At 38.5% G+C, this 27,793-nt stretch overlaps 1 protein-coding gene across 1 annotated transcript; it reads left to right on the top strand.

Annotated features, from left to right (window-relative positions):
• The first annotated feature begins 1,467 nt into the window (after positions 1-1,467).
• LOC117387307 (SH3 and cysteine-rich domain-containing protein 2-like) lies at positions 1,468-27,572 on the top strand. Its single transcript, XM_033984797.2, has 11 exons — positions 1,468-1,560; positions 12,783-13,131; positions 13,582-13,676; positions 17,775-17,859; positions 18,737-18,849; positions 18,939-18,999; positions 20,777-20,832; positions 21,298-21,386; positions 22,494-22,545; positions 24,040-24,177; positions 25,155-27,572. The coding sequence occupies exons 1-11, from the start codon at positions 1,468-1,470 to the stop codon at positions 25,251-25,253; spliced, it is 1,230 nt and encodes a 409-aa protein (XP_033840688.1). The 3' UTR covers positions 25,254-27,572.
• Positions 27,573-27,793: the final 221 nt, after the last annotated feature.

Raw genomic sequence — 27,793 nt, 5'->3', positions numbered from 1 at the left:
TTACTTTGGAGCTAATGTTACAACAATTAAATAGCTTTGAGAGCATTCCTGCTTCTCAAGGCCACCCACTGTAAAACTGGAACACTATGTACTCTACAATGAATTTTTAAAAATGGAAAATCGATTTGACTTAAACATCAATCTATTTTAATACCCTATTTATTTATAAATGTATGCGTTTGGCTTTGACGCAGAAGTAATTGGCAGCTGGTATGATTTCATTGTTCTCCTGTGCTATTCTTAGTCCAGAACAGCGTAGCACAATACATAGCACACAAGCCATTAAAGTAACATGACCTGACCTGATAATGAAAATTCAATTCAAGCCTCGATGCTGAAAGTAAACCTAATTAGATGAGAATAAGCAATGTAGTTTTTCATTCAACGATGGGAAGTACTTCATGAAATCCAAGCAGGCAGAGCACAGAGGAGGGGAGCTGTCCTTGGTGCTGAATCAGCCGCCCATGTTTTGGCTATGGGCTCTACAACTGTACAGGGACTCTTCTGTCTGTCGACTTCACTAAAGCGCCCAGACAATTCACTTTTTATTACTCAAGACGAGTTAATAATATTCTTTACAAAAATAGTCTTTTTTATTTGCTGAAGTTGATATAACACCACCAGCACATTACAATAGTCTGTAAAAACTCCTAATTAATTTCCAGTGAATAATTTCAATACTAAACATTAGCTTTTATAGCGTGTTGATGAATGTATTTTGTCGAAAAACAAGAAAATAGTGACAACATGTGTACGTGTCAACATCTATTTAACGCTAGCCAACTCTATTAGCCAAAAGGGTATACAATATTTTGATACCTTCTTTGGTGGATTTAAGCTTAAGATAATATTGGAAGAGGCTGCTATTCAATCTTTTGTGAGTTTTGTAGGCTGTTTACTTGCTTTGACAATGTTTACAGTTTACATTACTGTCTTTTCTCTCTAAATCCCGTTGTAAACATTTTCGACACTACTTTAGCATATCAGTCTATCCGTTACCTGGCTGCCTGTAGTCCCGCCCACTTTTAGCTCTACGTTTCACATTTCAGCCAATCAGGAAGCGCTCATTGTTTGCTGTAAGACGTCTCGACCAATCAGAGAGCGCTGTGCACTTGCCACGGTGAAATCAAAGTTAGTGTAGGAGCGCGGAGGAATGAACGCGACGGGAGGCAACGGACGGAGCACTGAAAGAACTGGGACAACATGAAGAGGATGCTGTTCGCTGTTGTGTGTGTGCTTTTTGCTTTGGACTGGCTATAATTTAGGTTAAGTTTAAGAGAAAACGTAGCTGTGATCCGATGTGGACTTGACGAAAAAAATGACTTCACTTACCCAGCATGCTCCGTCTGAAAAATATGCTGTTGTAGCGCGTTTTGGACCCCTGTTGTGAGCAGTTAGATCAGATCGTCTCTAGTGTGGACTTATTTTTGTACTAGTGCTGCAATTCACAAGCAGTTTCATGCCAAAATGACGGAAATAAATGAAAAAGAGAATGAACCATCGCAGACACGGGACCTCCAGAGAGCGCAGGCTACTGTCCCCAGTCAACCCGAGTCCAAGGTAAAGAAAATAAACCCGGCATTTTGTTTTTACATGGACAACTTTTAGTTTTTTACTGCCAATATTTCTGTGAAAAATCCCATTACGACTGTGTGTACTGGAAAGCATTTATTTTCAAGCCATTCCCATACAGTAAGCTTGAGTGCTTTGTGGTTACAGGACTTACATAAGAGTCATAATCCTCTTACTTGTTGTATTACACTGACCTAAAGTTAGAGGCCAAGAGATTTAACCAAGGTGTGTTGTGTGGCAAAAATTGATACTCATATGTTATGACAACTGTACATTCATCATCATCAATCAGTTTGGATTATTTGTCAGAATTCAAATAATTAAAATGATTACTATATTTATGTAATCTGTATAATGTACAGTTACATACTTTAGTGAAAAAGCCAATTGGATTAGACTCTATGTATTTATAAGACCCAAACTGAATCTGACAGTTCCTTGGCATTTTGTTCTGCCAGATCTTTTTTGCTTCATCAATTACTGGATTAAGGATACAAGCACAACTACACATTTAAAGTTGCAGACAGTGTTTAAGTGTGAAATGAGTATTGTACGATCATATAAAGCATGTCAGATCATGTTACAGTTTTCATTCTCACACTGGCACAAGTTAAACCCACCACACACTACAGAGTACTTTTTGTGCCAGGAGGTGCAAAGATATCAAGGGAAGTGCGCATGATTGGCAGGCGAGCTTCCATCCAGGGCATCCAGGGCAGCTGCTACAGAAGTATAGTATCTTACATGGTGTGGAGATTAAATATTGTCAATTTGTCTACATGTATCAATTTACAGGAAGACCATTACTGCCTTTCAGTGTCAGAAAGTATATCAAAGACAGAAAAATTAGATTAGAAAAAAGTTAAGTTTTACAGAATTTTCAGTATATTTCAGTGGGTTTTAGATAACATCAGAGCAATGTATAGACCAATATGACTACTGTTATAATGTTTTGTTGTAAAAGAGTTCTAGAGCTTAGTGATTAACGATGAGGTTCCTATAAGATTGACATTTTTGTTAGATTTATTTTACTAATACCATATAATCAATAGGGAAATCTGTTTTTGCTCCCCACCTGAGAGTATAACATCTTCACATCTGAAAGGAACCTATATGATGATAATAACCTATAGTAATATGATATGGTATTAGGGCACAATTATATATAGTTATAGCAGATTATATAGTAGAATTATAATGGTATTTTTGCCAAAACCCCGTAGCGCTAATCAACACATTTTATGACACGCAGCAACCTCCCATGGGTTGTAAAACTGTAGCCCAGTGATAGACTCCACACTGCTCCTCATCGATCCCTCCTGATGAAATTTTGGACGTAATTTTACCAAAGACATGACCCAAATCCCTTCTCTGGCCTGTGTCTAATTGAGCACATAGAGCAGCCCTATAATTGCTGCAGCAGCCTTCTTCTACCATCACAAATCTTCCTCTTTGCCTTTGTCATCTGGGGTGACCATAGGGAGCCTGGACAACAAGGCTGGCTGGAGCGGTTTCTTGTTGTATCTATGTGAGAACAGACAACAGCACACAATGGGGAGGGTGGATTTATGGAGCCAATCAGTTAGCAGATGTTTGCTGTGTCTTGCAATAGGCTGGCTCATAATTCAAGCAAATGGCCATGTAAAAAGAAAAAAAATCCTAGCTGCGTCACGTGTGTGTAACCAGCGTTTGTTAAAGCCCTTACTGACGACAATGGTTTCATTACACCAGACTAAACAATTGATGAGGTCATTTCTTGCTTCTGTCAGCACCTTTGTCTTAGTTCTGTACTCTAATCTCTCTTATAGCTCCCCAGTATATTTAGAACAGCAACCTCTGAACCAGGAGGCAGCAATGGGAAACAATGGCTATTATTCCTCTGTACCTGTGGGCAAGGTGAAAGCATATAAAAGGCCTAACGATATAGAAAACTGAACTTGTTTGAACTTGTTTTCCCCCCATTTAAACACATAATGCACCGTTTTTATGTATTCTGATGTGCCTATTTTGATTAATCTTGTAAATTAGACCATACTCCCTCTTGACAGCTCAGAACATGTGTCCCTTATGTCTTGATATTATCTGGTGATATTACAATAAGGTTGCATTCTCTTGACTGGATTCAAGCTTTTAAAGTTAATATATTTTGCCACTCATCAAAGTTCTTATGAGTTGAAAAAAAGCCTTTGTCCAGTTGACAGTTAACTTTTGTTATGGACCCTTTATCTGCACAACTGAGGAATTACACACATTTTGTTCTTAGCTGTAGCTAACCAACTTTGATGTTAGCAGCTAAGCCTTCTTGCCAGATTCATACTGCTTCAGTGCATCAGCAGATGGAGTCCTCCTTGATCGCTTTGGTTTAACACAAAGTTCTACACAGTAAAGTTTTTAAGTTTAATGTAGTTGGAAATATAAACTAACTGCAGCATTAACTTTTGATAAGGTTGTAAAAGATGATTATGATATATGGTGCATTGCTGTAGGAGAGGTCTTGGACCACAGCCATAAAAACTCAGGGTAAAGGAGTTTTTATGAGTCAATCACATGCTTCTCGTGCCCTTCATTCCTAAGGTTCAGGCTCTATTTCTTTTTAAAGGAATTACCGCATCAAATAATGAAGCCAGATGCCCTACCTTATGTAATGCTCCTTTCGGGACAGGCACAATGTGGGCACAATGTGATTATTTAAATAGCAATAATGGACAAAATCATTTATGTATTTATTTGGTAAAGACTAATTGAGTAATAACAACAAACTTATATTTATCTTTGGGAAGACATTGGCATAGATCAGGGTAAAGTTCAACTTGTAAGTTGTTGCTAACCACAATGGGAATCATACTCACAACCTTCGGCTTGAGACAAATTTGTCAAAACATGTGTTTTTCTACTGGTTTCTACATGTTAGTCCTACCATGTCCAAAGCAGAGAGCTTTGTGTGGCTGGTACAGGGTAAGGGTGTAATGATAAATGAAGCTACCGCATTTAGCACAAATACAATAAATCACTGTTTTCCAAATAGTGGGTCAGGAACCAGAAGTGGGTCACTGTGAGGCCGGAAATATTTTCAATGTTCAGCTTATTTTCAGCCTAAATATGAATCACAGTTTAAAATACACCAGGCAATAAGTTTGTTCTTCTGTTAAAAGCAGGCCACAATGAAGACAAGATAAGTCAAATCTGTAAAAGCAACAATTTTCAAAGATGTAACGACTTAATTATCCTAAATGCTTTCTTTTTACATGCAACACTCAGAAACCCACTCAGAAATTCAAAAATCCATTTACAAAACGCCTTCATTTCAAGTATATTTAGCTGTTTTTTACAGTTATATCTTCTCTACACTTTAGATTCTCAAGATTGATCTGTGATACAAGCCAAGATACAATAAAAATCATTTGAAAATCCAAGATTACTAGAGTGATGCAGAGACGAAGTAGCAAGAACAGAGGGGACCAATTTTAGAAGTGCTATAAAAAGAGGCAGGTGAACAAACAGCCTATTTTTACTCTTCAAAGTCTGATGCAACTTTAAAGTCATACATTTAAGAAACTGGTCCACATTACAATTGTCGTTTTTTAGTAACCATTTCTTATAATAACATTTGGCATAGTCATATTAACAGTCATTTGAAAAGGTTTTTTAATCAATAGTAGTTTTCATGCATTAGAAAGTCTACTTAAAGGTGCAGTATGCAACTTTTCTGGTAGAAAGTGGTGGAATACTTGTCTTTTTTCTTTATCTTGTTCTGTGTCCTGTTCAAAATATAAAACAAACAAGTATATAGGTCCATATGAAACGTTAAAAACAGGTGCAGGTGTGTATAAAAGTTTGTTACCAGATTATTCAATTACGATTGTGTCACCGACATCCAGTTTTGCTTTTCCTTGGAGTGTATTCCATTTTTGTGAAGAAACATAGCTGAAAACGCTCTTTCCCGTTTCAGTTTTGGTGCAGATAGTCCTTAGCCTTATATAGTCATGTGATCTGGTATTAAATGGAACAAGCATGTGAGGTATTCTTGCAGTTTTTGAAGTAGTCTCTTATAGATACATTTCATACAGTGCTGTTCTCTTCTAACAGAGAGTGATGGACAAACCACTTTTTCATAGCGAACACAGTGATGGGTTTCAGATCCATCATCTGTAATGAAATGAAGGGCAGAGTGAAAATGGAGCCAGTGGTTTCAAAGCAGAGGCCGAATACATGAAAGTGTTATTGCTTTTCCTGAAATATTCCACAGTATGGCATTAAACATTTCTAGCTCCATGGGGACAAGCAGGTAACGCCACCAGGTCAAGTTACAGGGCAGATCTGTGGAGATGTTTCTGAATGTAGAATGCATTTTTTCCAAGTTCAGGAATAAAAACAACTGTGATTAAATAAATGCAAGATAGACAAGTCATAGTGTGGAACATCGCAAGCAAAGCAATAACATCTCCGTGGAGACCTGAAGGTTGCAGACTGTCCACAAGAAAGGTTGCAGGTGATCGTGTTTTTTCTTCTCTGTCATTGCGCTGGGTTGGACCACTGATCAAAGTCTGATGAAGAACAGTGCAGAATGTACAGGGGAGACCCGACTCTATATGGAAACAGCAGAAATAACATGTTCTTACAGGGGGGGCCACTTAGGTCCAGTGTTGACCAAGCGTTGTTTTGATGAATGATGAGGGCTCTAATGACTGTCCTTGATTGAGTTGGAGGAGGTTGTGCTGAGGAAGCAGAGGGCAGTGTGGTGTCAGGGGGAGAGCATGGTCTTTGGGGAATAACTTGTTTTACTGACCTTAATATAATGTACCTATACTGCAAGTCCCTTCACACAAAGGCAGTGGGCTAATGAGTTTTACTGTCTATGTGGGAAATTTTATATTCACCTGTCTTGAGACTAAAGAAATTCAATTATTTTTCAATATCCTTTAAATATATCATGAGGCAGGCCATGGTTGTGACTCACAGTTCCTTTGTGAAACCTCTGTCAAAGGTGTTAGCTGTCCTTTAATCTGGATTGATATTTTTAATTACATTTAGTAAGTGGTTAAGTCTATAGCTTTTACTTTTTCACTAAACATTAGGCCTGTCACAATAATTAAGGCAAGGCAAGTTTACTTGTATAGCACAATTTGTACACAAAGTGATTCAAAGTGTTTTACAGAATAAGAAACACATCACAATACAACCAAATCAAAACATAAATAAAAGGGAAGAGTGCAGAATAAAAACCTGTCCGTCATATGCACAGCTTAACAGAACCGTTTTGAGCCTGGATTTAAACATTGTCAAAGTAGAGGCCTGTCTCACATCTTCAGGAAGATTGCTCCAGATTTTAGCTGCCTAAAACTGAAATGCTGACTCTCCATGTTTAGTCCTGACTCTGGGCACCAGCAGGAGGCCGGTCCCTGAGGTCCTCAGAGTGTGAGAAGTGTTAGAGATGTACTTGGTGCTAGGCCATGGAGAGACTTGTGCACAAGCAGAGCTGCTTTAAAGTCTATTCTCTGAGCCACAGGAGCCAGTGCGGAGACCTGAGCACAGGACTTATATGCTCGTAGTTCCTGGTTCTAGTCAGGACGCGAGCAGCGGCATTCTGGATGTACTGCAGCTGTCCTTGGAGACAGTAAGTAACAGTATAGTACAGTCTAACCTACTGGTGACAAATGCATGTATACGTCTCTCCAAGTCTGGTTTAGACAATATTCCTCTGATTTATCGTGGGGACTTTTCTTTGTTCTTTAAAAAGTATTTTAAAGGGTCATATCATATAGGCCTGCAACTAATAATTAGCAACCCGGCCCCGGATAAGAGGAAGAAAATGGATGGATGGACTAATAATTAATGTTAACTGACACATCTAGTGACGATTAATTGTTTTTGTTTATATTTTGTTTAGCGAAAGACCTGATAATATAAAGCTGATGCTGTACTGACAAAATAGGTTCATAATCAAAAACACAACATTTTCCCATTTCAATAAATGTACTGCTCTGTCCGAGGCACACAATCATTTCTCTCAGACCATGGCATGTTTTGGTGTTTGTGTATGGAACAGGTAACAATTATTCAATCACTAAATTATTTATCAATTATTTCAATTTTGGATTAGCTGTGATTAATCAACTTGTTTCAGCTCTATTATCATGACTAACAATGTAATGAGTTGAAAAGTTGTTCATAAAACACATTCCCATAGTGAAACCGTCACACATTATCCCCACTTGTTCTCTGACTGTCCCAAACATCAAAGGGCCTCTGTGGCAGTCACCTTATGCTGAGTCTTATTGTGTGGCTAAGCCCTTAAACGGGCGGATTTAGAAAAGCAAGCCTCTTCTGCTCAGACCCAGACCAGACAGCTGCAAGAGCCTCTGCTCTCACTGGGCTTGAGCTGTTCTAGTCACATGACAATGCTGAGAAATGAAGAGAGTCTATGTTAACTTTGTTTTAACCATAAAAGATCTATATTTCTTCGAGCTACAATTCCTCTGTCTGCATGTCGGCATGTAGGAATTTTGGCATCATTATTGACAACATCTGATTGAACGTGTCTTCTTTCAGAGTAGAGATATGGACAAAAGTTTAATGTTCCTTACACTATATAATTCATTCACTCCACACTGGGTGGTAATAAACTCATATTGTAGCCATTGCTGCCCAGGGTAGAGTGACAGAAGCAAGACTGCAAATCTACACCATTTGCACATAAGGATTTATGTTGGGACAACAGCAGAAAGGAAATTAATGAGTGAGTTAGTTAGCTAAAGATTTGGTATTTATATGTAAAAAAGCAGATTAAACTCAGAATTCACAATTTTATTTTGTCTTTATATAAATACATTGTTTTATGTATTTTTGCATGAACTTCTGTGCAGTTGGAATCTTGTGTGTGCAATTTCGGTCAGATACATAGAGATGCGTAATTGTTGACTTTTGAGAGCTTTTGTCGTGCCTCCTTTTTAGTCAACTAATCGATCAGCAGAACATGTGTTTAATTTAAGAATTTCTTTAGTGGATTATGGTCGTACAAGCACTGAAGATAATGTTCTTTTCGCATACCAACCCTCAACATACAGCTAAGTGCACATAGTCCTCACTACAAAAGCCAAGTGTGTCAGAAAACATCATTGTGGTTGTGGGCACACATGGGCGAGTACCACTCCCTGCTTGCTAATCATTAATTTATCCACTTCTTCACAATAGACTATTTATAGAAGCTTCCACTACACATCTTAGTTTCAACTGGCCAAGATGCAAAATTATTGTGATATTAAAGGCCTCTTTTCATTTCAGGGTCAAACACAGGTTATGTTGTCAGTATAGTATCTTTGCTGGTTTGAGCTAATTGAAGTCAGTAGTTCAGTGTGACAGTAGTGCAGAGCTGGTGGTCATAAATAGTTCAAAGCCCACAGAAGAGAAGGAGAAGTGGTATAGGCTAATGCACAGGATTGAATGTGAGCTTATTTTAGACAGTGTGAATGCAGAAATGTATTTTTGGCCTCATATTACTGCTTTGTACACCTGTACAAAGCACAAAGTACAAAGCTTATATAGAACAGCTTCTATTTATTTCATAAACACCAGGAATCATCAAATTAACTATCACCATATACTTCTTATTACTGTTGTTAGCTGTCAGTGAATGTAATCACCAATTTATAAAAAACACACACACACTGTGTGTGCTCATTTTTTTATGAGCAGCAGGTATATTTTATCCAAATAATTATACCTAGCACATATGGCATCAATTCATACATGGTGATAAACAATATATTACACTATATGAGGCCCATGTGTTTCCTTAAGTGTGTTCCTAAGATCACTTGACATCTTTTGACTAAAACCTCTTAATTAACTAATACTGAGAGCAAACCCTTTTTAACTAATACTTAGAGCACATCCTTTTTGAACCCTTACTGAATAATCTACACAACGCACAACATAATATAATCTATGGATATGTCAGCATAGAAGACAGTCAAAAGCTGTACCCCTGGCATTCATGTTGTCTGGGTTTACTGTGTATAAGACTAACCAAACTGAAGATTAGACTGTTGATTCCTGTGGTCTCACAGTTTGACACTCCCTGTGGAGCAGTTTCTTATTTATTATGCAACACTGACAAATGAGAGGGTGACTCTACAGAGTGTGTTAAAACATCAAATATTTATTAAAGAGAAGTGAATGTAAGGCAGCCAGTGCCAGACTGTCAAGTGGTTTATATGAAAGGCACGTTTTTGAACAACATGGTAAAACTGTTGGCTAAACTACGAAAAGTAAGTTTATAATTATAATAGTTAGTAATAAAGTGAATGGACTCACCTGTCACTAGCTCCTGTACATGAATAGGGTTGTATATGAATACTGTTGGAATCATTCTAAGGTAACAGCCATAGAAATCTTTACAGTCATGAGCAAGTGTGCAGGCCCTATAAAATTCTTAGTTCAAACTTGTTAGAACTGTTGTAGTTGTTTGCATTCTCCAACCAAAACAAGTATTGTTAAGTTTCTTAATGGGTTTAAAACTCTGCTGTAGACAACATTCCAAAGTTGGGGAAGTAAAAAATCAAAGGTACCTCCATTACAGAATGGGCCACGGCTCGATCAGCAGAGGGCTATTAAGCAGAGCAGGCGTCTGCTCCCTGTAGAAAACCTTTACATGTGCCTCTCTCTAATGGGTCAGCCAAGAGGACTCTTTTCATCACTCAAACTAATTGGTATCTGTGAATCTGTGCCTTAAATAGGGAAAAAGCGGGGACCTGCTCAATGCTATTGATTGAATGTACGTCCAAGGAGCAGTGCACGAGTGACTCCAGAGCTCAAAGGGGCAATAAGCATCATGGCAGAGAGGTTGTCTTCAACCAAATCAATTAAGACTCTGCTGTGTTTTTGGGAGGGTATAGATCACACTTAATGAATAATAAGGAATAAATAGTAGCATTAGGAAGTAAATTAACCATTGAGAATACATTGAGTGGATACACACACACACACACACACACACATATATATTCTGCAAAGTGTAGTATTTTTCAGGATGCGTGCTGATTGTGTTTGATAGCACTCTGAAGAGGGTGTGACTTTACGTGGAGAGTGAAGGAAGAGGAGACTCAGAGCGTTTTAATACGTTGTTTTCGGCAAGCAGCAGCTTCTAGAGACGAGCGGATGGCAAACTTGTATCATTAATATTGTCTTGGGAGAAGATCAGAATTTTTATTTTATCACAATTCATGTTGTATTTTTCTATTTTCTTTAAGAGGTAAATGAAGTCTTTTTCTTCTGAACTTTCACACTTCACTGTGATTGGTTAAATCCAGGTGTCAATCACTCAGAACATGAAAGAGGCCACCCAGTAGGAGGAGTGGGTGGAGAAAAGTGTGTGTGAGCAGACAGCTGCATTAAATAGAGAAATAGTTAATCATGGTATGACTGACATTATGACCAAAATAGCAGATTTGTTACAGGGATTAGATCACAATTTGCCTTTTATCACCATATGGCTCAGCCCTACTAGAAACACAATAGTTACTCATATTGTTGCTCCAGTTAGACACTTAAGGCGAGGTTGAAGGACCTTGCCCAAGGACACAATGGCATTTTTTTTACAACCGATAAATACTCCCTGCTGATTAGTGAACAACGCCCTTTATTTATGCCTAACTGTTCAAACCAAAGAAATGACTACAAGCATAAATGTTTAAATATTACATATAGTGCTTTTTTATGCAGAATAGCTTCTCAAGACCACACCCCTTCTCCGACAGCTAACAAGCTCTTTGTAAATTGAATGGTGGATCTTAGGAAGCTGTTACATCCTTGGCCTCATTCTTCAGGCCATTCTCTTGATGTATGAGCTCACAATAGTAATTATTCCCATATATCAGATCCGGCTTCACCTACTAACTGTTTGTCATCATCAGTCCCAATTTACTGTACCCAGGAGCAGCGGAGGAAGTGTTAGACAAGAAGAGAGAAATACAGCTGCATCACTGAAAAGATGTGGTGGGCTCAATAAGTCATCACACATGAATTTTAAGAGCTATCGACTGAGATGAAGAATGTTGAGATCTGAGAAAAGAGGGATTGAGCCAAAGCAGGCCAAGGGCAGCCAGAGGTGGATGCTATCAGCTAATCTTCAAGGTTTCAAACAGTTTAACACTTACTTGTTGTTCATTTTGTAGCTGTGGCACCATTCAGTACAGGCTAACATGTTTAAATGTTTGTTAGCACGATATGCGTTGCTAGGTTTCATCTCAATCAATTTAATATAACTAATTTTGAGACCCTGAAGTGAAGCTGAAGATATTATAGTAGACGAATAGAACCTTAACATTAACATGGCAGAGCAACCAAGTGTCACATACAAAAGCAGTTGCATTAAGCACAACACATAAAGAGTTCCAAGAAGTTGTCAACTCAGAACACAAATCATTACATTATAAATTAATGAAATACATTTAATTTGAATATTCGCAAGGTCTGTTGTGAAATAGCGCTAAAGGTGCTCTAGATGAGAAGGTCCACCACCTGCTTTTCTTAGGTGTTATCGCATGGACTGGAATGTTTCACAATACAGCATTAAATATATCTATTTTCATGGAAACAAGTAGGAAAAGTACAACGCCAGGCCATGTTATGTCGGTGCAAGCCCATTCACAGTTCTTTCAAGGTATATATTTTTGTATTTATGGGAACTGTCTTAATGAATTTTGACTGTTTTAAATGTTTAATGATGAATTGGATAGTGGTTATTTTAAGGAAACATTGCTATTGATGAAATGTTGTAATGTTGTTATGTAAATAGACTCTTTAATTTCTTCTGTACCTGCCCAAGGACCGCAAATGGAAAATAGCTTTTAGCAAAATCTGGCACAGAGCATCTTTCCTCTTTGAGATTAATGTTTTCTGTGCACTGTCCTTGTTTTAAATGAATAAATAAAAAAGGTGTTTTAGAGCAATAAACACATGATCATGAAATAAATCGTAGATAAATATAAAGCAATAACAGCTCCATAGAGGCAAGCAGGTGTCACCATAATAGTAAGTAGTTAAGTGAGAAGAGGTCAGTTATTTTGTGGGAGTTAACTTAAGTGAGAATTATATGAAGGTGTCTGTGCCTATGTGTGTCTTTGTCTGTGCTTCAAAAATCGAGTACGCTTTAACATTAGAAAAGTTAGCATATAAAAGTCACCTAATTTGTTCCCACTTTCTCTTCACAGTTGCAGAGGCTGAAGAGATCACTGTCCTTTAAGTCGGTTATGCGCAGCAAAAGTGTGGACAACTTCTTCCAGAGAAATGGAGACACACGGCCTCCCTCTGCCCTCATCACCACGGCCTGCCCTGCCTCTTCTCCTCTTGCCCCCTCCTCGGACTCTCCTCTGGGTTATGAACGCTCACCCTCTCTGTCCCCCTCCGCCAGCCCAAACCCCTCCCTCTCCTCGCACTCCCCCTCCATTAGCCCGTCCATTGGGTCCCAGGTCAAAGTGCAGCCCATGAAGACCCACTGTTTCCAGGAGCACGTATTTCGCAGAGCCACCAACTGTCAGCGATGCAAACACGTCATCCAAGGTGAGGCTCATTACACACTTATGATAAATTGTGCAGTTTTGATTTCAATTATGTATTATTGGCTGAGAGATTGTTTTCCAATTTGTGATGCCCGGCTGGACATAATGACATAATGCAGGCCCCCAAACTAATGTGTATATGTGTAATATGTACTATATTTTTCTTCACAATATTATGCAACTTCATAGATTATAAAAGATTATACAATCCTGAATAAATGTAATATCAATGACTGTAATATGCAATTCACTGCTATTGCTGTGGTGGAGAGACAATAAATAAGACTGATACATGAACCAGCCAATAAAACATTTACTTTCTTAACGATTGTGGGAGAAAATGGGCAAGGATATATATAAACGATTGCGCGGTTTAACAAATGTGGAATTTAATGGGTGTCAAGCCAATGTAAGTGTGTTTTTCACTTTAGTTAATGGTTCATTTGTGCAGGAAACTCGAAGCAGGGGCTGCGGTGTAAAGCCTGTAAGCTGGCTGCCCACCTTTGGTGCTCCTCTGAGCTCTCTCAGCTTCCTTGTAATGGGAAGGTAAGTTATTGTAGCACCACATTTCAATATGCTCCTCCAAGTACTTAAGAGCTATACATTACTGCCCACACTGAGGCAACCATATGGCGGCAGGCTCTCAAGTCATAATCACTTTATGGTGAGGGGTACAATATAATACAAATCTCAAGTTGTTCTTTAGAACTGCACAAGATACTTGAAGAAACTTGGTTTGAATTAATATATTTGAAAACTAAATAAAGAAAACAACAGCGTACATGTGTACTATCTAAGGCACTAGACTCCTAACTTGGACTGGAATGCACAACCGCACAAAGGCATACACTCAAAGAGCATCTAGACCCTGTGATGTCTTCAGTTTTGAAATAGCCTTAACTTTTCACCTAAACCTAAAATCCCCCGTTTTCTAAAAGAGGATAAAGCCCTTTTGTGAGGTGCTCCTCTACCATGGAGCCAAACATCTGAGCAGAGGGAGATATGAGCGAAGGGGTGAGCAGTGGGATCAGATTGTCCAATGGCTAAAAATACCATCAAATCTGGGAAGTCTGACACTGATAAAAGTTCATTGCCAAGTGTTGCCTTTATGTCCTTTTCCTGGCATGTGCTGTTCTTCTCACATATCACCCTCCCTCTGCTCTCTGCTCCGGTGCTACATTTCCTTCCTCTTCTCTAAACTCAGTAGGAAAATCAATATCTGTCTGTAGCAGCTGGTCGGCTAATTCACTGTGAAATTCGGTGTGTTTGGGGCGCACACAATCCCCAGAGGAGGCGCCACAGAGCAATGTCCCTTTTCCCTCAGTGCGCACTCATCGGAGCACGAATCAGACAAAGAAGAGGGAATGTTTAGGATTTTGATTTATTAAAGCTATAAAACCTATATAGTAGAACGTGTAGTTATAATATATGAACGTGGAACATTATTTTAAATTTTGACCATCGCAACAAAGTACTACGTATCTCCATGTATCTGACCCAAACTCACTCACAAGACTTCAGCTGCACAGGAGTTTATGCAAAAACAACTGTTTATCCAAAAAAGTACTTGGAAACAATGTATTTATATGTTAAAAAAAATTACTTGTGAATCTTTGCTCTGATTTTTTAAATATAAATACCAAAATACCAAACCTTAAGCCAACTCACTCACTAACTTCTCATTTCTGTTGTTGTCCTATATAAATCCTTATAATCTAAATAAAATTATTAGTTGACTAATACAAATTTTGGCTGACTAAGACACCATCAACTAAACGATTAATCGATTAAACAACTAAACGGCCTACACCAGTAGATTTTATATAGTCATACCATCTATCCTGTGAATTCAGAATTTCTTGTTACTTTTAAATTTATCTTGCCGATAACAGATTACCAAGCCAACAAACAGAAAAACCTGAGTTATGATGAGTGCATTTCCTGCATCCTGGCTCACGTTCAGTCTATTTGCTGAGTGCACCTGTTTATGACCAATTTGTTTTAAATACGCTCCAAATCCAAGTGCTTAGATTGCTTTGGAAACCTGACAAACATCTCTGGATCGATATAATTAAATGTAAAAATGTATCGCACTTTGATTACAGCAGTGGGCAGCTGAGGTCTGCACTAAATAATTGGTTTTGCAGGAAATTGTCCACACATCGCCCTCACTGCGGGACATCAGGTTTAATTACTCAGGCTAATTTAGCTTGTGTCACCTTCAACTGGCTTTGTCTTTCACCTTTATTTAGTCATACATCACAGTCCACTGATCTGTGTTATAGAGATCCACAATATGAGACGCAGTATACTTTTCAGTTTGTTAAACCGTGTCAAATTCAGAACTTAACCAAGACCAACCTATGACCAAAATAAGCTAGATTAGGACTAACTAAACTTTTTATACATATTTCACCGTCACAAAAACTTTCTAGCCCCATATATATTATAATATCTGAAGTTCTTGTTCTATAAAGGAGCAGAAGGGTGTTGTGTTAAGGGTAAGATAAAAAGAGACCCCAGGCTAGTGCTTGTCTGTCAGTACAACACGTAGCCATAATACCTTAAAGCCATCTTTCACTTTTGAATGACTTTTGTATTGTTTTGACTTTTAGTAAGATTTATGTTATGTAAGAGTTATGACGTCTTGCGGTCATTTCTTTCTACAAAGATTACATTTCATTTTGCAGCAATTGGAAATGTTAAATGTTGATTATATGTAATAAATAAGATTACTTGAATACTTAAAGGGCCCAGCTACTGCTTCATGACATCACAAGGTGGAACAGAGCATTTTAATATTTGAAAACAAAAAGTGTTACTCAAACATGTGTGAATGAAACAAAACACAACTCCAGGTATGTTTTTGAGGACGTAACAACATTATAACATGGCTTAAGTCTCACAGGGGTCAATTTTGCGTAATATAGAACCTTTAAAAATATACTTCTTAATACTGATTGCATTATTTGGTCATTTTAAGAGATTAAATTATTAAAAATCATGGAAGATTTCAGAGTCACTGGTGCACAATGAGGCTACATATTGTAATTCCAACTAATCTGCAGACAAACTTTGAAGAAATCACCAAAGGCCATTTACCCCTGATACATAAGATCTCTGCTTTTAGAAAATTCAGGGCTTTATTTCCTACCATTGCAAGAATCTGTCAAAGCCTTTGTGGTGGTCTTTGTCCCCAAAGTGGTACTTTATTTTCACCATGTTTGAGTATTTTTGTTGTTATTTTTAGGACAGTTTCCAAATAAAGATAAAAAAAAAGTTAAATGAAGAGAAAAATGGAACTTCAGAGCTGCTAAAATTAGATCTTTAAAACATGCATCATTAACATAAACACCTAAAAATACATCTATGGCACTTATAAATATCTGTGTCAACATGATTAAAATACATTGACGGACAGTTTTGCGTTTCCTTGCATCTATAAAAAGTTGTGTGCACACAGTGGAGCCTGGGGAAATGGTGTTTAAGCTAATGTGAAAACTAATGGAGAGTGCATTATTGGCAGCACTTTATATTATGTAATGCGGTTAGTGTAATAATGCAGAAATAATGTCTTTACTGGAAATGTCATTTGCCTGGTAACAGCTGGGACACTGACAAAGTCTGGCATATGTGTATAGAAAGCAATACACGTTTTACTCTGTCTTACTCTAATATGGGATGTCCTGACTATAAATGAATGGCTGGAAGAAAGCTGTGAAGAGTATAGGATATCCATAGATTTCAGAATTATGAAAAAGGAGGACGGTTTGCATAGTAATTAACAATTTAAACAAAATCGTGCTACAAAGAATAGCCTCTTTGCATGACTGAATCATACCTTTCCGTCACTCCACCTTTGGACCATGGTCTTTTTCAGTGAAGGTCTTTTTTACACTACACAGTGGAACATGCTGCTGGACTCCATAAAGTCAAAGGTTTTAAGATCTGAAAAGCACTTAAAGAGCATCTAAAACTGTAACCATTCATCTCTTCAGGGTCTACACTCCAATGGTTCTGGCTCTGTATGTATGAATGTGAGTGTGTCTCTGTGTGTGTAAGTTTTTAAGGCATATATAATTTTTGTGTTTCAACCCATTGTCACTTGCCTGTGTTTTGTTCATTTGTTTTGTTGGATTGTGGATTTGTGGATTGTTCTTTTTGCTGCCAGGGTACTGCAGATGTAAATTAGTCCAAGGCTAACTCTGGTACAATGCATCAAATGGCAACATTGTGTTCTAATTTTACATGGTCAATCAATAAATACATAAATAAAAATACAAATAAAAAATTGTGAAAAGTCCTCAAAATGTCCCCTGAAACTTAAATTTAAAACCCATGAATGGGTGTATATTGGAAAAGAGGCATTTGAGTATTTGTGTTAAAGTACAAATGTTGAAATAATTGCTGAAATACATCTGCTAATGCAAGTGTTTGTACTCAGAATTTTGCGTATATACATGCATTTTCCCTCCTACACACAGCATCTTTTTTAAAATACCAAAATAGTGAAACTCCCATGTTAAGACCAGCTCTACAGAGATTTCTGTCAGCCTTTGTGAAAACAGATTGATTGATTTCAGTTTGTCCTCTTTCTGCTTGGAGTAACATTCTCCTCTGTGTCCTTGTATTTGAATCCACCAGAGTGGCGCTTTTAAAAGAAACTTCAGCTCTCCTCTGCTCAGCATCGATCCTCTGGGCGTGGTCCGAGAGGCTCCTGCTGCCCAAGGTGAGTGATAGACCCCAAAACTAGATTTATCACCAGCAACAAAATAAAATATATATAAATATATGAGTCCGGGTATGACTGATGACTGATGACTATGCCCATGGCCTTGGATACTGACTTGAAACTGTGTGACCTGGAAAACTGCACAGACCGGGATCAGCCATAATGAAGACAACCTACAGGATGTGTTATGTTATCTGCTGGGTCAGACCACATAGGCAAACCCATGATCCTACTCCCTACTGTAGACCATTTTTGATGAGAAATGGGCAATATATTGATAAAGAAATAACGACTGATCTGGGAAGCCAAGTAAGATTGGACTTGTTTATTTCTGGAATGGGAGACTACTTCCATGTGCAGCTGTGGGGTCCCGTGTGGGTTAGAGTACTTGTACACCAACCTGACATTAGCTGATTGTTTTTGTGTCCTTGGGCAAGACTTTCCACCCACTGTGCCTATGTATGACAGTGACGTGTGAGTGTTTGATAGTGGTCAAAAGGGGCCATTGACGCAGATTGGCAGCCTTGCTTTCGTCAGTCTACCCCAGGGCAGCTGTGGCTTCACTCGTACCACTACTGAGTTTGAGCTGAATGAATAATTCTTGCAGTGTTTTGGGTATCTTGATAGGCACTATAAATCCATTGCATTATTATTACTGTTGCAAGATAATATAAAAATAGGTGTTCAGATTTGCACAGTATTTGAATATTAACAGGCACGTTTTAGTACTTTTCTGAAGGACTGAAAAGACATCATCTGATTATTCAATATAGTCAAAAAAACGAATAGTCCACCATTGATCCACTAATAACAGCTGTACACTTTACTTGTATGTGGTCATAATAAAATAATTTTATATCTTTTCTATGTGTAGAAGGAGAAACCAGTGTTGTTGACCCTGTATATGAGGCTCTGCGCTACGGGACGTCTCTGGCACAAATGAGTCGATCGAGCTTCAGCAGCATCTCTGAGTCTCCGTACCACGAGGTAAAGATGCTAGTGTAATATCAAATCCTCATCGATATATCACTGTAGTGTAACTGTATTATTCTGATTTATGCTTTATTTTATTCAAGGGAAAAGCTTTGGACAAACTAGAAAACCAACCAATTGCTGAAGAGGAGTCTATACCAGGAAGTAAGTCAGGAGTGAACATTGTGTGTGATTTGTCATAATGTATATAGAAAATGCCCCAGATCCTTTTCATTGTGACTATCATATTCTGTGATAAATCTTTAAGACAATTCTTAAATATTTTATCCCAATCATGAGGAAAGAAAACCAAATAACATCTAGTTTACTAATCTACACCTAATTTGTCATCTGATCTGGGATCCTTGGAATCATTTTTTTCAATTAGTTTTAAATTATATTAGTCTGTGTTTTATAGAATTATCTTAACGGGTGGGGTTGGGAGGAACAAAGATGTGCAGGGTAGATTTACAGTGTTTATTTACAAAATGGTGAAATTCACTCTTTAACACACACGGGGAGCAGGGAGCGAGAGGCAGACCAGGCGGGAGTAGTGCAGAGCAGGGACGGGAAACCAGGACCAGAACGAGGACAGGATCAGGACGAGACCAGGGCAAGCCAAGCAGGGATGTCCAGAGTGGGCACGGAGACAGCCAGGGCCAGAGTGCGACGGGACCAGGGACAGAGCCAGGGAAGACCCAGCAGGAGTAATCCAGAGAGCGGGAGACAGGGCAGGAGGCGGGAAGCAAGCCAGAGACCAAGACGGGACAGGAGGCAAGGCAGAGGGGTGGACTGTACCGGAGCGCAGAGGCAGGAGCAGGAACGAGCGAGAGCAGGAATCTGGAAGGTGGCAAAAATCCAATGAGTAACAGACAGACCGGTAACAAAATTGCAAAAACTAAGCTGGAGCATCACGTTGACACACGGACAATCTGGCCCCGAGTGTCTTCTCCCAGCTCCTTCCAGGTGGTGATGATTACCCTGATGGGACACAGGTGCGCGCGGGAGGAGCCGAGAGTTCCGCCCAGCTCCAGGTTCAGGCAGGTGAGGGAGGGGGGAGAGCACACAGGGAGGCACAACAGGAATAGAAATACACGCATCATGACAAGAATATACAATGGGGCAAAAAGTATTTAGTCAGCCACCAATTGTGCAAGTTCTCCCACTAAAAAAGATAAGAGAGCCCTGTAATTTTTATCATAGGTAACACTTCAACTATGAGAGACAGAATGGAGCGAAAGAATCCAGGAAATCACATTTTAGGATTTTTTTATGCATTAACTGGCAAATTTCTCGGTGAAATTAGCATTTAGTCACCTACAAACACGCAAGATTTCTGGCTTTCACAGACCTGTAACTTCTTCCTTAAGAAGGTCCTCTGCCCTCCACTCATTACCTGTATTAATGGCACCTGTTTGAACTCGTTATCGGTATAAAAGACACCTGTCCACAACTTCAAACAGTCAGACTCCAAACTCTACTATGGCCAAGACTTGGTTTGGTACTGTCCTAATTTAGTCCAGAATTTGTTTAAAATTAAGTCCCAGTTTAATCCCGATTTCAATGTGGAACGTACTTTTAATGGCACATACATGTAATGACAAAAAATGACCATCTTAAGCGTAAAATTCATAAAATAATTATACTGCATTTTATATTGATTGGACAGTACAGGCTCACATTTAATCAATTACATCTAATCCCTATTTTTACAATGTGCAGTCTCAGCTAATTTCACACGAGTAATGTGCCCTCAGTCCCCTCGCCCCCGGAGATGGGACGCTCTGTTTGTTCTGCTCCTCACATGACCTTGTCCACTGCCCCGCTGCAGTCTGTGTCCTTTGTGTGTCCTCTATCGCTTTTTATCTTTTCCTCTCATTTTTGTCCAATAATCCCTCTCTCTTTCTCTCTTCTGTGTTATTTTATCTATCTGATGTTCCAGTGCTCACGCCGCCTGAAAGTGAGAAGGCTGATTCAGAAGACAGGGTCAGTCTGAAGGTGTGTAGTCAGCATCTCTGTCTCCGCTTTCAGCTTTTTCTTGATTAAACGGACACTGACTCTTGTTATAACATCTCTATCCTCTGCCTGCGGAGTGGTGTAAAATCTAAAAAAGTTGAAGTATATTGTAAAATTAAAAACTACAGTCAGCCCAACCACTACGACTTTTCCAACTTCTATAATTTAGAGCGCATTTATAATTCACTAACTAAAGTCCAAATTAGCATAGTTATCCCACAAATAGCATATAATTAACTTCTTCAACTTGCCATTAGCCATTATAAATAATTTCCCATTGACGATAGTATAAACATTAGACAAAGCGTTACCAAATACCTAAATAGCCTACTTGTAAATAGCTGAATAACTGAAACATACTTGAAATGTGTGTTTCCACAATTTGCTTAAGTACATTTAAGCATTATAGAGAGCGTTTTTATATTATTGTTCTGCTTCTGTTTACAGACGCCTAAACGTGTTGAGATCCACTCCATCCACACCTATGTAGCCCTGTACAAGTTTCTGCCCCAAGAGAAGAACGACCTGGAGCTACAGTAAGTACAATATTTAACATAGGGTACTCACCAATTATTAGTTTAGAGAAACATAGAGAATCAAAGATAAAGATGCACTATGTAATATTTATGGTGGAGCGTCCGCCTTCTTGTCCCAACTAAGAAATTATTGCTTTAGATAGAATATTCCACAGCGTTAAACTTTTCTATCTCCATTGAGACAACCAGATGACACCACTCGGCCAAGTTACAAATCTGTGGAGAGGCGAGCCCACTCATATTAAGATTGCATGTTTTTCAAGGTATATATGAGCAATAAAACAGATGTAATTTAGTACATGTAATAATTACTCTGTGTAATATTTCAGGCAGGTGGCAAACCCTCCACCAGAAAAACTACACATTGCACTTTAAAAGAAAAAAACTGACTCTATGGGTATCAGAATGATACCCATAGAGAATGAAAATTTGCACCATTGCCATAGCAATTAACAATTTAAAATCAAATATCCTATTATTCTACCTTACCTGGGCACATTTTCACTGACATTCACACACCATCTGTCCCCCAGCGGGACAGTGGAGGGGGGGGTGCAGTGTTGGGAGAACGGGGGGGTATGCCTGATAGGAGGGCCCAGAAGGACAAATGGCCATGCTGTGTTTGACCAAAAGACTCTATACTTGTATGTCTGTGGGAGGCAGCAGCACGGTGGGACGTCCGGAGCTAATCTAGACTGCAGCATGCCTTTAGTCAACACAGTTATGCACTCCCTGTAATGATATAATGAAATTTAAATTAGTGTTTGAACTGGCTGATTTATATGATTATGGAGTGTGCAGAGAAAGAGAGTACGATTTGCATTTTTACAATTTTTAGACTGTTTTACTGCGACTTTAATGTGTTTTTCATCAACATTTTTGGATAAACCTACCTACTTTTAACAGATTGAATCCAAATACTACTAAAAATGTATATGTTAAACTAGCACGTGATATTTAAAGGTGCACTATAAAAACGTTTGGGGGGCCTCCGAACTCCACTTTGGGAACCACTGCTTTAGTTTATACAGTGCAATATAGAAACATTGAAAACAAATGTGAGCAATTTCTAAATATCACTTGCATAAAAAAATGTTGTTGTTCCAGGCCTGGTGATAGAATACAAGTCACAGACGACTCCAATGAGGACTGGTGGAAGGTGGGTTTGTTTCAAGTACCTTTAATATACATCCATTGACTTCCCACTCACAGTTATAGTCATTTTTATGTATTACGCAGCCCTTAAGTAACAATATGACAAGAGCCGTACTGAAGGACGGCCGTGTGGGTGTTTGAGCTGGTTACCATAGAAAAGAGAGAAGACACATCATAAACTGCATTTAATGAGATGAGAGCTCAGCCTTCACCTGTCTGTCAAATAGTGTCTGTATTAAATGCTGTAAGAAAAATGACTTGAATATATCAGTTACAACCACCCACAAATTATTGATGATGCAAAAACACATGTATAGGATGTATTTATATGTTCCTAAAATATATACATATTGCTTACTGACAAAAATATGTCCAGAAAAATCTTATAAGCTCCAAGCACAACAGTTTATCAAGAATGATTCAGGGTTTGTTACTGCTTAATTAGTGCCCTACAGCCTAACCCCTTACCTAACCCTAAATAGTTCTTAATAAATTGTTCATTATGAATTATGTCTTTCTTCATGCTTTATTAAGCCAGTCAATAGTGCAGTTATTAAAAAGTCTTACTGATATTAGCACTGGTTTCAGTTTGCTTACAGAATGAATAAGAAAAAATTGCTATAACATCAATGAAAGGCTTACACAGTAGAGTTAAACTGAATGCCTAAAAAATTGAAGCAACCTACAGAAAAATACACTAGACATGACACTTACAGACATTTACAAACAAAATTGCTCTTGGCTCAAGCCACAAGCATCTGCTCACAACTGTACAGCTCCGCATTATGTGGAGCTGTACAGTTGTGGGCACTGTACCCGTGGGCTTTGTTTTCCTGTCCGCCATAGTCTCAACAAACAATACCGGGGATTATAGCTCCACAAATACGCAAAATTTCTTTATGGAGCAGTGTTGTAGAAAGATGAAAAAAAAAAAAAGTCATGTCTCAATCCAGCTTTTTCTGTTCTGATATGATATCGATACTTTGATTTTAAGTATCTGACGATACCAGATACCAATTGTTACCAATGTAGGGATGGAAAATGGCACTTCCTTAAAACACAGTTAACTTATTGCACAAGAGATATTTATGTTTCAAATTACTACTGAACACATTCATATGAACAAAGGTTCAAACATTACAGGATGTTCCGGGGGCCAAAATCAGCCTGTAAATAGTCTCATTAAGGAGAATTAAAGGCCAAACCAGGATATCGGCTTAACTGATATCATAGAACCAATACCCGATCATCAGATTTTTCAGTATCAGCGTCAGTATTCGATACCAGCATTGGTATTGGTGCCTAGTTCAGATTTGATTAGGCAAATTACAGTGAACTATAGGTTGTCAAGGGCTTCACTCCTCAGACGATGTGTACTCACTAAATAGGTCAATGTTATGGATTGTGTACAAAGGGTTTTTAAACATCTCATTACGAATCATATTCTTATAACTCTCAAGGACTAACTGTTGTCTCCACGTTTGTTTGTGTTTACCAGGGGAAAATTAGGGACAGGGTGGGCTTTTTCCCAGCCAACTTTGTGCAGCGGGTGCGTCCCGGAGAGAGGGTGTGGAAGGTCACTGCTGGTTTCCATGGCAACCGAGACAAAGGCCAGATGAGTGTCAAAGAAGCTCAGGTAAAATGTGCACACTAACACTAACAGCCTCTCTCTATCTATCTCTCTGTACCTTATTTAAGAGGTGACAGTGGTACAGAGTATTGTGGTGGTTCAAACCCAACTTCAGCCAGAACATACTGTTGTTTTGTCATTGGACAAGACACATTGCTCAACTTGTCTATGTATGAATATGGTTTGTGAATGAATAATTGGTGGTGGTTGGAGAGTTAGTTATCCCAAAATGGTAGTCACGCTTCTGTCAGTAAGGTAAAGTGTTTGCTTAGTATGAAGAGTCAAATAAACATGCGTTATTTAATCGTTTTAATAACTAATCTTTCTACCATATTATAAAGTTGTTCCTTCGTGTAAATGTTGCACCTCAACCAAAATGTACACAATGTACACATGTACCTTTTTCCCTTTCTCTTGCTCCTTATTTCTCTCTCTCTTTCGCTGTCTTGCTTACATAAAGGTAATGTGATGCAAATAGATGCAGGAAAATGCTGAAATTACAGAGGATAGAGTGCAGTGTTCAGAGCGTTTACCCTCAGTCCAAATGCTATAATTGAGCATATTTTATATTTACCAAAGGTTGCCACTTTATTAACTGTAGTATTGAGGACCAATTTAAACTTTACACTGTACAAAATGAATAAATCTGCATAAGTTAGAGGAAACAAAAAATATTACTTAAAGTATTTGTTCCTGATACCCACACTCGGTATCCACACATATATTGCTACTGACAAAAATGGCTATAGATCAAAATAATACTATGTAGATGTACAATATTGTAAATTGATACAATATTACATTTTCTGCTTACAACTGACTTTTTAAACATGTCATTTTAGCAATAGTTTATTGGATGCTAATTGGTCAAATGTACTTACTGTAAATGCTTATTACGTTAACAGTCATCTTGTGTAGTGCTTGTTAAACTGTGTCTTGAGTTAAAATATGATCATGTTATTTGTCCCCCCTGATGTGTGCAGATCTGTGTGGGGAAAAATGAGGAAATCGAAGGCTTTGTGCGACTGAGCAGTGGGAAAAAGCGAGGCATGGTCCCAGTCAAGAACGTAATGGAGATATGAAACTTTGTCAGCGCACACCTCTCTCCATGACCCCGGATAAGGTCACTCCCCTCAGGAGCTTTTAGCCGAAAACCTCACTGAAGCCAGCTATTTCAACATCGTCAGCTTGAGTGGACAAAAGCGTAGCTCCGCCCACAAGTTTGTTATCTCTGCCTGAAGACTTAATAGCGCAGTCGGCCAAGGGATTTATTTTCAGTGTTTTCAAGCTACTTCTCTTGTAGCATTCTCAACAGAAATGTAGCACGTGAACAGTGGACAGTCTGGCTACCTCAATAGCCATCTCCAGTGGCCTGCGTAAGACTTAAATGATGTCAATCTGTTGTTACTAAAGAGATGTGGAGACTTTGTTAGTCTGCATTTCACTGTATCTCATCAAACTGTCATGTATTTATTTATGTATTTTTATGTCAGTGGGCCTCAAAGTTTTAACACCAAGTGCGAAGATATTTCTAAGATGTTTGGCATTCAAAGCATACATAATATAATTGAATAATGGAAATACTTCCTTAAAAATGATAAAACAGGGACTAAACAGACACTAAACCAGGTATTCTCTGAAAGACCAAAAATCAGCTCCACATTTCAAATTTAATCCCTTACCAGAGGGAGCCTGCTTATCACATGAGGCCCTCACACCGCAGTTTGAGAAGATTTCCAGCATGTATGTTGTTTTTTGCTCTTGCTTGTACTTAATGTATGTCTACATAAGGAAACGTGTGCATATGTCTTTAACTCTATGGTCAAATGAAAGTCAACACAAATGCATCGTTTTGTTCAAATCTCTGGTGATTATATGATGTTCCACTCTGCTCTTCACAGCTCCAGAGCCTGGGGACTGCATTTTACCCTCAGTGTGCCCTTCAGTCACACTCCAACTTCACAGCCCTCCCTCTCTCCCTGCTTCAGTAGAAACAGCTTCCTGTCATTATAGCCCTATCTATCTAACACTGTTTGTCTCTATGTAATGTCCCGTAATACTCCTATCATGTCTAATTGTGTACAGCAGAATGAGGATGGCAGTTATCTAGGATCTCTGATGTGCTTGAATTACTTCAGTGGACGTTTGCTCTTTTCTGTTGACATTCCACATCTGGGGTTGTTCCACAGTTATTCCACATGTTATTATGATGCCATATGTCTGCTCCTCCAGATGAAAAGTCAGTAATCCTGCACAAGTTGGATTGTTGCAGTATTTGTGGGCTCAAATAATTCTTGTCCTACTGTAATATATGATGGCCAGCACTCACTTTTTTGACAGAAAAATATTATTTTTTGTTGCGTTGTTTTCCTATAATAATAATGCTTAGCTTTGTTGGTGCTGGTTCTTTTATCAAATCGAAATGCTCCACTGAAAGGCATTATGGACTGATACTATGTCAGCAGACTGTGGAGTTGCTTTGTCATTCCGAATTTTGCCAAGTTTTATCAAGTCTGGCAAATCTCGGAATGACTCTTGGAACAACCCCTCAGATGCTTGCAAAAAGTCAGCATTATTTTAAAGGCGGACTATAACTTTTCAGACGAGGGTTCTGCCAGGTGCTTGTCTCCATGGAGATGTTTGTGCTCTGCCTGAAATGTTCTACAGTATGGCGTTAATCTTATCTGTCTTGCTTTTTCTTTTAAAGCTTACCTCTCTACAGATCTGACCTGCATTTTTTGCGAGGCTGCATCACTTTTTTGTCACCATGGAGATAGATAAGTTAAATGCTATACTGCGGAACATACCTCGCAAAGCAGTTATATGGAGATTATTAAGTGACGGACCCTCCCCTAGAAAAGTTACACAATGCAACTTTATGGGAAAAGCACCACTCATCATTTGGTTTGGTATAAAACATGAGACAGTGTCAGATAGACTGCTTTTCCCATGGCAATAAATGTAAATATGACAACGCTTTGTACATAGACTGTACGCACTCGGCTCTTGGTAGCGCTCTGATCACAGATTGCTGTTCCAGAGCCATATAAGGGCATTACATTCTCTGAAAGTACAATAGGCTCCATATCCACTTAAAATGTATGCATTTCAATTAACATCAGCACAAAAGGCAAAATACTATGCACAGTTCTAGTCACACTTTATTTTGTATTCCCAATAAAGACGCACATGGACATTATCTGCATTTATCTGTGCTTATGACATAATAGACATATACATGAACGGCCATCTTGGATCTGAGTATGTTTAATCTTAGACATTTCCTTCAGTGACTAGAATGAAGATTGGCTCAGGTCTTTGCTCACCTCAGTACACACCATCAGGCTAGTTCACTGCATGGCTAGCTGCTCTGTTATGCTCACCAGTCAATAAAGTCAAATCAACTATGTGTGTCTTACAGTATTCTGTTTTTTGTTGATTTCTGAGTGTTTATTTGTCTCTTAGCCAAAGGTCTTAGGTCCAACTCCTTTATTTAATGATCATTTTTTAGAAGCTTGAAACAGATCCATTTACTGTATTCTGTATTTAAAAGGCAGGTTAATGCTCTTCATGGTTAAACACACCTAAGTCATTGAAATACAATACAAGAGTGTAGGAAAAC

This window comes from Periophthalmus magnuspinnatus, chromosome 19 (genome assembly GCF_009829125.3).
Source record: "Periophthalmus magnuspinnatus isolate fPerMag1 chromosome 19, fPerMag1.2.pri, whole genome shotgun sequence".
NCBI lineage: Eukaryota > Metazoa > Chordata > Actinopteri > Gobiiformes > Gobiidae > Periophthalmus > Periophthalmus magnuspinnatus.
Note: the sequence above shows the minus strand (reverse complement) of the source record. Positions and strands in the feature narration are given on the sequence as shown.

What these genes read in the sequence shown, in the direction of transcription:
- LOC117387307 (XM_033984797.2), top strand. Translation starts at nt 1,468, where the DNA reads ATGACGGAAATAAATGAAAAAGAGAATGAACCATCGCAGACACGGGAC. An exon ending in CCAGTCAACCCGAGTCCAAG is followed by an intron (nt 1,561 to 12,782) that starts GTAAAGAAAATA and finishes TTCTCTTCACAG; the next exon opens with TTGCAGAGGCTGAAGAGATC. An exon ending in TGAGTGTCAAAGAAGCTCAG is followed by an intron (nt 24,178 to 25,154) that starts GTAAAATGTGCA and finishes TGATGTGTGCAG; the next exon opens with ATCTGTGTGGGGAAAAATGA.